This window comes from Castor canadensis, chromosome 5, assembly GCF_047511655.1.
Source record: "Castor canadensis chromosome 5, mCasCan1.hap1v2, whole genome shotgun sequence".
In the NCBI taxonomy this organism is placed as follows: domain Eukaryota; kingdom Metazoa; phylum Chordata; class Mammalia; order Rodentia; family Castoridae; genus Castor; species Castor canadensis.
Genome location: NC_133390.1, coordinates 13,687,401 through 13,699,375, shown reverse-complemented (window position 1 = coordinate 13,699,375; position 11,975 = coordinate 13,687,401). Strand labels below are relative to the sequence as shown.

Sequence of the window (11,975 nt, the reverse complement as noted above, 5' to 3'; positions counted from 1 at the left end):
AGAAGCTGCCATTAGTTGAAGTCTCTCTTTCTCATTGCCAATACTATTTGCTGGCACCCCTACTATGGTCAGAAGTTTTATAGCAATGTCTCTGGCTACAGGGATGATCTTCGGTTGCCACATTCTCTGTTACCATTGATGGGTACAAATGGTGTTCAGCTGAACTCTCTCAGACTTCTCTCAGCTCCTCTTCAATTCCAACCCTCTAAAAAGCAAGTTGGTTCATAGAATTTAGGTTTAACTTCTTTTTGTCTAGAACACTTTATTAGTCAGGATTATCCCTTAAAGATAGAATCTATTTTATACTTATTATATATATATGTGAGATTAATTATGAAGATAATTAGTGGTGTCAGATTTTTTGATAATCATATGATTATGGATTAGGATTAATAAATCCCATAATCTGACATCTGTAAACTGGAGGCTCAGGAAAGCCTACAGTATAATTCCAGGCTAAATGTGATGGCCTGGGAAGCATGGGAACTGATGCTATAAATCTCAGACAAAGGACAGAAGAAGATCAGTGTCTTAGCACAAGTAGGAAGGCAGTAAGCCAGAAAATAACTAATTTCTCCTTCCCCCAACTTCTGTTTCATTCAGGCCCTTGATGGATTTCATGATACCCACCCAAAATGGGAAAGACTATGCACTGAGTTCAAATTCTAATTTCATATAGACAATCCTCACATATCTACCCAGAAATGATATCTCATCAGGGTGTTTCATGGCTCAGTCAACTTGACACAGAATTCCCACCACAGTCACCCATGAATCTGACTGGTAAAGTCTCAATTACATTAGCTTTGTCATAGCTTCAGAGATAGTTTTTAGGCTACTTCAGGTATGGCATGTGTTTCTTCATCATTTCCCTTAGTAGAAGATGCTGTCCACATCTTCCAAAATATGAAACAGCTCATCTCTGTTTCTGGGATGACTAAATTTCCTAATGTGCTTTAGATTTCTGGGTTTATTTATAAATTTCCATCACCCCTGTGTACTGAGTTTCTGAGGTAGATTTAACTAGGTGCTAACTCTTAATGAGCACCATGTACAAGTACTGTTTTGAGCACCTTCATAGTGTCCAACCCTTATTAATTCAAGTTTGTGGTTGACAAAAATGGAATGTAGAGTGATGAAATAATTTGTACCATGAGTCTAGAGTGTTAGTACATGCCTGTGTTCCCAGCAGAGAATGGGGTGGTCAAGATAAGAAGGTAATGATCTGAACCTGGCCTCAGGCAAAAACATAAGACCCTATCTGAAAAATAAACTAAAGGAAAATGAGGTGGGAACATGACCAAGCGGTAGAGTACTTGCTTAGCAAGCATAAGGCCCTGAGTTCAAACCCCAGTATCCCTCCCACCCCCCAAAAACTGTACCTACTCACACAGTCAGGGTTTTCAAACAACCTTCCTCCAGCACATGGAAGATTTCAACGCCAGAGGAAATCTGACTTCAAAGCCCATGCTCTGAAGCACTGCTTTGTGTGGTCCACTAAACTGAGAGATTCATTTAAGAATATACTCAAAGCTTCAGAATACCTAAGCTACCTAAATGAAATTAATGAATTTCACATAACTGTGAAAGAGCTTATGATCTTTACGTTGAGTATGTTTTGCCTTTTTCATGACTACCCCAAAAGTGTTATCTTATTCTGGCTCATTCTACAAAAGTTATGGTTAAGGGACTATGTTCTTTCTTTCTTCAACTATTTATGTCATTATTGTCAAGTTAAACAATCTCCTCAAAATTACAAAACTCCATTATTTTCCTTACCTTTCCTACCCTTGTTCCTGGAAAGGTTTCATCAAGTCTTATTTTTCCACTTAAATATATGTGTATGGAATATTTCCACCATATTCACCTTCCAACTCCCTTTTCTTATATCCTCCCTCCCACTGGCATCCCCTATCAACAATAATAAAAATAAAGTATAATAGAAAAAAGACACAAATAAAAGTTAGGTGAAACTTTGGTTTTGAAAACTACATGTAGTAGTGGACATTCACCTTGTACAAGTGATTTCTTTTTTTTTTTGTCTTTTTAACATTTAATGTAATTCATGTGGTTCTTGGTTTAGAAAATCAGGAATGATAACAGCACCTATAGGAAAGTGGGATGTGTTCTACTAATTACTTCAGGAAATTGACAATTAAGTGACATAGTTGCAATTTAAAAAGAATGATTTAGAACTGTAGATACTAAGATAGACATACCTCAGAATATATTGCTGACATACCAAGTTAATGAAGAGGCTGTTAAAGTGATATTTATTTAAAAAATTAAAGAACTCACACATATAAAAAAGCTATAAAACTCACAAAAAGTTTTAATAAAAATAATATTTGACAATTAAGGTTATAATTCCAAGTGAAGAAGTTTATTTAAAAGAAAGAACATTTTTCCACTCAAAAAGCACTTAAATACTAGGGGAAAATAGTAGAAAGGCAGTGAAGATTCTAAACTTAAACTTACTCTGTTGAAAGAGTTTTGGTTACTTCATGGTTCTAAAGTCCACAGCAGATGAAATTCAAAATTCTCTTGCACTTTTCAAGAAAAGATTTCACCTCCCAGTTAACATAAGTGTGCTTGGATTCAGTGAATAAAGTAACGAATGATACAATTTGGCTCAGATTTTCGTTATGTTTTTAATGTTGATAACATTTCTGATACAGTTGAACCCATCAGAATTTATAGGACTACATTGACTTCTAGGTCTGTTTTAACTCCAATATTTTCTGAATTTCTTATATTAGCATCACTTTCATTAATAAGCCAGAACCAATGCTAAATATTTCCATAGACAATAACTAGTGATCAAAGTGTAAGGATAACTTTTTACAGTCTCATGATATTACAAGGTGACAAATTTCTGCTCTGTAATAAATAGCGTGCTACTGATCTAAAATATTTAACATGCTTTCCAACTCCCGCTTACTACAAGAAATGCCCCAAAAGAAAAGGAAATTCTTGTTTCTGGAGATAGTAGAAAACATTTCTTTCACTCACAAACACACACAATATTTTGCACTTAGAGAACTAAAGATCCTACATATCTCAGAAATCAATTTGAATATGCCACCTCCCCTAAAGATTCTTCACTTACTAGGCATTTGCAAACCACCAGTAACACAGCAAGTTGGTTCATAAGTGCTAGAAGATTCCAGGAGTTGTGGCTCAGATGCAACACTGACCAAGGGTCTATAAGAACTAGATTCAGGGATCTGAGTTTGGCACTGAATGGATTTATATTCCAGAGTTTGGTAACTCTTAGACAAAGGAGCCTTTACTGGACAGCACTTTGCCATGTAGTTCGCAGGTTGGCAGCTCTGGTCTATAAAACTCATTTTCTGACTGCTTCCTGACTGGCAGGGCTGAGCAGCACACTTCTTTACTGCTATGGAGCTTCCTGACTGGCAGTTTGTTCTTTCACAGGACTTGGAATTGGAACGAGTTGTTTGGACAACTCTGGGGAAGCAGGAACTTTGCACATAGGAATTCTCTGTGAACTGGTCCTGTTCACAATTGGTCAGTTGGCAGCTGAAGGTATCCCTGCAGGTTTCTTGAATGTTGTCCAGGAGCCAGGTTCTGCTGTGACAGTTGCTGGGCAAAAACAATCCATCTTCAAAACTTACAGGATTAGAGCCATGTACAATGGCAGAGAGTGATGGAGCCTTACCGAAGCTCCTGAATGAGTGGTGGTGACTATGAGACATATTGCTAAAACCCTTCATTGAAGTTGGTCAAAAGGACTCAACGTGCCAAGTTTGAAGATTAACTTTGCTGGGGAGATTATATAGCACTCAGAAAGCAGGGTGTTGGCTTTTTTTCAAGACTCCTTTGCTCCTCATTGTTAATTTGAAGGATACCATCTCATTAGTACTTTGTTTAGTTATATATGAAATGATGTCCTATTAACAAAGATGCAAGTCCTTTGTGAATCTTTAAAATGACTTTCATGTGAGCTCCAATGATGACTCATCAGGGTGAGGTTTGTCAAATATGAGTCCCAACATGTCACCCAAGCCAGCCACCCATGACTCTTTATGTTGGTAGGTAGACAAGGACTATATGTGGAAACAGCTGATCAAATACTGACTAATAAGCAGCACTAGCATTCCAGTTTAGTAGAATGTGGTAAGGAGATGTTCATGGAATGTTTATTGAGAAGTGGATCCAGCTGAGCCCACCTTGGAAAGGCACCTTGGCTTTCCATTTGGTTGGGATGTGAGAGGACCCTGCAATTGTGTTGCTTCTTCTGTCATTCAAGAGTGCTAGATGGAGCCATTATCCTATCAATCTTGTTCTGTGTCTGTCATTTTGTTCCCCTTTTCTCTTTGAAGACTCCTACTCAAAGCCTTTTCTTATTTTACCAGTTATAGGTTATTGGTTCTTCTTCTGAATTACCAATCTTTTTTTAAAAAATGGAAAGTGGGCAATTTTTACTATTTCTGTCTTGTACACATTTAATAAGATTTAGCAATGAAGATACTTTGTTGTTGAAATAAGGGAAATGATGATAGTTATAAAATTATGTAAAATTATATTAAGATTTTAAAATGAGGAGATATTAGTGTTGATATAAAGAAAGTAATGAAAACTGTAAAAACTATGTAAAAGAATATACAATACATTGATAATGACATGTTCTGTGGGAATAGATTACAAAGCATATTTTATTGTAATTTTAAATTGCCACAATGTTTTTACATATTTATGGAGTGCAGTATAGTGATTTGATACATAACTACATTATACTATATACATATTATATACTTTATACATTATACTAATGTATAATGATCAAATCATAGTAATTAGCATTTTGTCTCCTAAGACACTCACAATTTCTATGTGTTGGAAAACTTCACACTCTTCTAGCTATTTTGAAATATATCATATATTGTTGTAGATTGTACTTACCCTTCTGTGTTGCAGAACAGAACTCCAGAACTTATTCCTCTGAGTAACTGTATTTTGGTATCTATTATCTAACTTCTGTCATCCTACTTCCTCTGTACCCTTCCTAGTCTCAAGTGATCACTATTCCAGAGAATTTTAACTTCTTATTATGACTACTTATCAAAGGTTAATAGTTTTCCTGTGCAACAAATCTGTTTCTGATAAGCTTTTCATACCTGTTTATTCTGTGTTTTGATTTTTAGTCTTCAGACAAATGATCAATTCTTGCATGTTTTGCATTATTATGATATAATTAGCAGTGTCATACTCACAGCACAGAACCTACCAGCATAATTTCTGTAACACATTCTTCAGTTTACTTAGCTCAATTTAAGGCAAGAAAACTGAATGGAAGTGTCTTCCTTTTATTCCTTTCTTTCTTTTTTGACACAGGGTCTTGCTATATAGCCAAGACTTGCCTCAAACTCAGGGTCTCCCAGACTGCTTTCTAAGTGCTGGAATTACAGGCCCAGCTTCAACAGAATACTCACAGTGCAGTGTCTTAGGCTTCTGTTTTTAAGTTTGAAGAACCTCAAGAACATATAAGAATTCTGAATAATTCCTGTAAGTACCCATACTTAATATTCAAAGTACTAGGTATGTTACACTGTACTCAAAACAACACATATTTGAATACTTCCAGCTTGACCAGCTACACACTCAACTTGTATAAAACACATTTGTAACATATGCAAGTTAGTTATTGTTTTGAAATGCTACTTTTGTGTATTTGAAGATCCCATCATACCCTCCACATAACGCTATCATAACCCATTTGATATTATGTATATCTTTTTTTTTTTAGAGAGACTTCCATTGTAGTTTGTGAGGACAGATTCTTATTGAGACTAGAAAAGAACTATTCATCTGAGCCTGGTCTCTAACATCTTTCAAAATCTGGTCACTACTCTGTTTTTTAACTCCAACTCTTATCCTTATCCTCTGCCCAATAGGCAAGAGGGTCCAGAATCACAGGCCTTAACTCAGCTCCCTGGACAAGTTGAGTCTTTATTGACTCAGTGTTTGCCATGGCTTTGTTTGGTCCCTTTACTGCTTTCTCCCCCATCTCCCTCTGCATATAACTCTTCTTTTCTTTTGGCCCTCAGCTGAAGAGTTACCTCTTAAAGTAGTTCTCCATCACCATTTAGAGAGAATTTATGATGGTTTCATGTGTTTTTCCATTGTGCCTTTGCTCCTTTGCTATGAGTTCTACAAATCTTTCTCACTATTATAACCCCCAAAATGGGCATGGTGCTTGAATACCACAAAATAAGAGCTCCATAAGTGCATTTTGAAAAAATGATGACTAAAAAGTGCTAAATAAAAATGCATCCAGAGTGTACCTAATTTCTGATGAATTACAGTTTTGAAACCTTAACATACACCAAATGTTTAAGAGTTGGCAAGGGTACTGAGCTTGAAAAAAAATTATGTTTACCTTTTAGCTTTCCTTTTTTGAAGTAATAATATTATTAAGAAAGTCACTTACTAGCATGCCACAAGCTGAGTTAGTTATTTTTAAGTAATATTTGATTGCATGTAGGAGTGTTTTAGAAAGCTTTTGCAATGAAAAGGGCACCACTTTTCACTGGAAGCACAAGAGTCCTCTTGCCAAATTGTGTGAGCAAAGCAGCATATTGTATAAACTAGAATTCACACAATTGTTTCCAGCAGACAGCCTTCTTATTAACCTCACAATGTGTAGTAAATTGGTGTAGATCTCTGCTGTTCCTAATCTCCAACTGTTAGATGGTGATGTTAGGCATGTCGTTTTAAAATAGTGTCATTCCGTAAGTTCTTTTCTTTTGGAGATGAGGCGTTAACTTCCACGTTGTACTTAATTGGATGAATAGGTGTTTCAGCATATAATTTTGATTCAATGAGTATATACAGATTTCAGTCATTCTTGGATTTACAGAGGGAGTTACCTGGTTTATTACTACAGAATGACGTAGGTTAGAGCAACTAGTGACCTTGGGATTGTTTTAAGGCAGCCTACTAAAAAAAGAAGTATTAATTTTGCAGACACTTAGATAATGATAATTATGTAGTCTGTCTTTTAGTAGTCTTGAGAAATACAAAGAAGTAGTTACTGAGTGTGTGGTAACTGGATACGCTGCTACAAAGTAGTTAAACAATTCCGTTTTCACCTGGTCTTGAAGTACACAAATGATTGCAGCTGCAGTAGCACCACATAACCACCAGAGGGCAGAATATTAACATTTGATATGGGAAAGCAATTAATTATAAAAATTCTAGACTCAGTGTCAGGATTCTAAGCTGATTCCTATAATCCAAAGCTCTACTCTTGAAAAACTGCTTCACTTCCATGACTTTCGTTTCTTTATTTTTAAAATGAATAAGAAGTCAAATCTTATAAATGTGTTTTGTTAACCATGAGATTATGTATGAGTTACACATAAATAAGAGGAGCAAATTTTTGTGATAAGATTAAGGGTTTTGATGCACACAAAGACACTTCTCTTAATCTGAGATTGATACAAAATTATAAGATAAAATAAACACAGTATTTCTTACATTTAGGATATTACTGTGTCTGTAATTTTCCACATTCCAATGTTTTCTAAAGTTTGGGTTGTATTTGTCGTTCCAGTTAAAGGTGGAGATATAACTTGTCTCCATCTCTCAAGAGCTTAACACTGGCAGTTGTAAGGTTGAATAATTTATGTTGGTTTTATCTTTGATCATGTGGATATCCTAGACTTTACTTGTCACATTAAAATAAAAATATAAAGTAAGATGCAAAATAAAATAAAATAATTAGAATCATCCTTAAATCACATAATTTAGTCTAGTCCTCCCACAATTCATTTACTTTATCCTTGCCTCAGTTTTAGCTCACCAAGCAACTTAAAAATTTAAGCATACTCCTTCACTCTAATCAAGAAGTCACTCACATAGAGACATCGTGATACAGTGGAGAATACTCAGCCAAGAGGCAAGAGAAATAGCTTCCAGCCTTGTTGACGCCGTTATTTCACTTCATGAGTTCTGCATGAGTTGCCTCTGTGGATACCCTGTAAGAGAGGAGAGGCTCTCTATGGTCTTCTCCAGCTGTCACATTTTAGGCTTTTCTTTAAAAATCTGAACACTTGTGAGTCAAAAAGGACATTAAATTGCACCACATCACTTCATCTACCAAATGAAATCCTCACTTTCAGTTAAGGCCATCTAATTTTTTTCTTTCCATTTCTTTATGTGTGTGTGTGGCACGGGGGCTTGAATCCAGGGCCTTGCCATTGACACTTGAGTGGTACCCCCAGACCTTTATGTTTTCTTTTGTTTTTGAGATACTCTCCCTAACTTTGCTTAGACTGACCTCCAATTTGCAATCCTCATGTGTTTAACTCCTGAGTAATCGAGATTATAGGAATGTTCCACCATGCATAGATCTATCTAATCCTTATTAAGATTATGAAATTTTTACAAGACAGACTAAAGAACAATGTTGATAGACTTTTGCTTACTATGCATGCTAGCAGAAATCAACAACTTTACACTGAATAATCTTGCAGTATTTGAGAGTAATTTCTGAGAGCGAATGAAAAGTATATTTCTCTGACTAAGCCCACATTGGTGAACTTAAAAAGAGTTTGTTGAGGGGAAAAATTAAACTTTGCTATATAAACTCAGTGTCTTGCTGAGTGTCTTCGATGATAAATTGTTCAGAATATAAAAGTAAAAGGAATTGTAAGTCTACCATTTCTTCTCAAGGACTATCTCTCAGTAATTTTGCTATTTACAGATAATCCTTGGTCATTCAAAGTTCAATTATAGCAGATTTTGATTCAAAGAGTCAAAAGAAAAAGGGGGGAGAGAGAGAAAGAGACGGAGGAAAGGAAAGAAGGAGGGAGGCAAGAAGGGAAGGAGGAAAGAGAAAAAAAGAAAGAAAGAGAGAGAGAAAGAAAGAGAAAAAGAGAGAGGGAGGAAAGAAAGAAAGAAAGGAAGGAAGGAAGAAAGAAGAGAGAAAAATGAAAAAAAGAAGATTACTTACTGTCTATGTGACTAAAAATATGCATAATTGACCCTGGATAAAAGATTATACCTGCAATCCTAGTTATTTGGAAGGCTGAGATCAGAAGGACAGCAGTTTTAGCCCAGCCTGGGCAAATAGTTCATGAACCCCCATCTCTAAAATAACCAGAGCAAAGTGCACTGGTAGTGTGGCTCTGTGGTAAAGTGTCTGCTTTGCAAGAGCACAGCCCTGAGTTCAAACCCCAGTCCCACCAAAAATAATAATAAAAAAGGTGCTAGACCTTACCTCAAAATAAATTGAAGCATGGCTCAAGTGGCAGAGTACTGCCTAACAAGTTTAAAATTCAGTTCCTCAAAAAAAAAAAAAAGGAAAAAAAATAAATAGGGAGGATATTTCCATGGGTTTTGAAGAAACATATAGATGTAACATTCCTTCCAGAGTCTCTATAATATATGAACACAGGTCTGCAAAATGTGTTCAAGGCATTGGATGTAGGAGCATTGATAGAGTGCATGATGATAAACTATGGATGGGTGTGTGAGAGATTTCATCACTATGACAAAATACCTGTCCCTGTGGGAGAATTAATCTGGCTCACAGTTCCAGAGGTTTCAGTTCACAGCTGACTCCATTATTTTGGGCCTATGAGAAGCTGAGTATGGTGGCACTGGGACCATGCAAAGGAGGAGGATCTTAATGCCATGACAGACAGGAAACAGAGAGAGAAGAGGGAACCAAAGACCAGGTGTAATACTGGAAGACAAAACCCCAGTGATTTATCTCTTCCAGCACAGCTCTACCTCCTGAAGTTTTTATTACCTCCCAAAATAGTGCCTCCAGCCAGACACTAAGCATTCAATACATGAACCTGTAGCTGGACATTTCAGAATTAAGCCATGACAGTAGGGGAATAAAAGGAAGGGACTACAGAAAGTGAAGAGGTGGGCTGCAAACGGTCAGTGAGAGCACATTAACATGATTTTATTGAGATGAAATGTTGCTTAAGGTTTTTAAATAAGTGTTTTATTTATAAACTTATTAGTTATAAGTAACAGAAATTGTAATTCACAATATCTTAACGAATTAGAAAGTTTATTTGTACAAATAAACCTTAACCTGGAAGTAAAATGTTCCAGACTTAGTTCTGCATTTCAGTTTTTTTGTTTTACCTCTCCCAAGTGGTTTAATTTAGATTATTATTAAGGCCATAAGTAATATGGAGAAAAATGGCAAAGTGTAAGGAGAGTTGCTTCAGGAAAGTCCATAAAAAGAGTTTCACTAGAAAAATTCTCCACCCTATTCCTTGTATTCCTTTGATTTAGTCAGATCCGATTCTCACTCCTAAACTAACTATTTTCAATATGGATCTAGGTGCCATATATTTGCCAGATTCAATTTTGAGACTTGAGGAATCATCATTTTCATTTAAAGTCATCCTATGTATAGGTGAGGAGAGATGCATTAATATTAACCAATTGTCGTAATAGAAGAAAGGGGAAGAAAACAGCTGTGGGGCCAAACGACAATGGACTATCCACATCTAGTCTCTATATTTTTATTGCCTCATATATTTGAGTTTGTAGATGACTGTACTACTCTTAACAAGAACATGTAATAAACTTTTTTGTTATCACATTGAGTTTCAAGCCCAGGATAAAGAGGTAAAGCCCTCCTTTTCAATCCAGATTGACTACTCAACATATTGCCATATTTAAAGTAGTTGTTAGGTGACTTCTGCTCTGAAAACAGATGGCCTCATAGGGACCAAATAGAAGAAGCAAGTTATGAATACACATAAGAAATAAATCTCAGGAAGCATATCCCTTTCATTATAATAGAAGGCATAGATATTTAATTTCCTCTGTACCTAAACTGTTGGTTTCATTACACTAAATCTGGCTGTACTCAGTTAAAATCATCATGATGGAATTCTATTTTAGCTTATATAAGTCTGAGAAGGAGATGCAGGAAAAGTATTTTGACCAACTCTCATCAAAAATGGCTAGTCTTAATATTTGCTGAAGCATCTCTGAGACTTTTCTTCTTGGATCAGACCCATTATTAGTTTAACCAGAATGAAGTGTGCTGATTAGGCTGAAATGATCATAGAAGATTAGAGGTAACCTGCCCATTCTCTGTTTCTCCTTGGCAGGAGTTCCTAGGAATCAACTTCATGTTGTCAAAAATTTCTGCTTATCAGCAAGCTTACTGCTTGTCAAATTGAGCATTTCATTTTTTGAAAAAGAATAATAGATTTGGAATCTACTATTAAGAGAATTGTTCTTTTAATCATAACTCTTCTATGTAGTAGATTGTAGACTTTAGTCAGATAAAAGTGAAGTTGACTTCTTAGTCAGATAAAAGTGAAGTTGACTTTGAGAGATGTAACGAAATCAAGGTCTGGAGCTCATAACAAATTAATGGGGAGGAACCAGATCCACAGGTTGATTTGAACAAAAAAATTGTCATGTCCTAGAAGAAGTATACACTGGGGCAGCAAAATCTGTATCCATAGCCCAGAGCAAGGAAGCCACAGGATCCACAGCACAGTGACTAGCAGCTTCTAGATTCAAAGACCAAAGAGCAACTGCTGCTGGACCCAGAACCCAGAGGATCAGCATAAGTCAACTCAGAGGGCTGGCAGAGCTCAAGGCCTTGAGAAGTAGCAGGAGCTCTGGCAGTGGCTGGACCACACAGGATATCTGGTATATGGTAACCCATAAATATGCAAATATAATTTTTGCCAATTAAAAGATAAATAATAAAAAAAGGTAAGGTAGAATATCAATATAATCTTAATCCACTCAATTTTCATGGTTTTCTCATTTGAAACACTTAAATGGATCATAACTAAGATCAATAAACATTGGTTGACTACAATAAAAACTACCTAAAGCATACATTATTTTCTTCTATTCTCTTTTCTTTCATGTGTAACCATGGCCAGATGAATCTGAATATCTCTTTTGTTCTCTGCATTCCTAATAAAACTATCAACCAGTCTGCTACATTA

The 11,975-nt window shown here is 35.9% G+C and overlaps 1 protein-coding gene across 1 annotated transcript; it reads right to left on the bottom strand.

The window, feature by feature from the left end:
* Positions 1–2,353: 2,353 nt before the first annotated feature.
* Positions 2,354–3,920, bottom strand: Krtap27-1 (keratin associated protein 27-1). The gene has a single exon (XM_020152736.2). It carries the CDS (start codon positions 3,735–3,737, stop codon positions 3,102–3,104), a length of 636 nt encoding a protein of 211 aa, XP_020008325.2. The 5' UTR covers positions 3,738–3,920; the 3' UTR covers positions 2,354–3,101.
* Between the last annotated feature and the right edge of the window lie 8,055 nt (positions 3,921–11,975).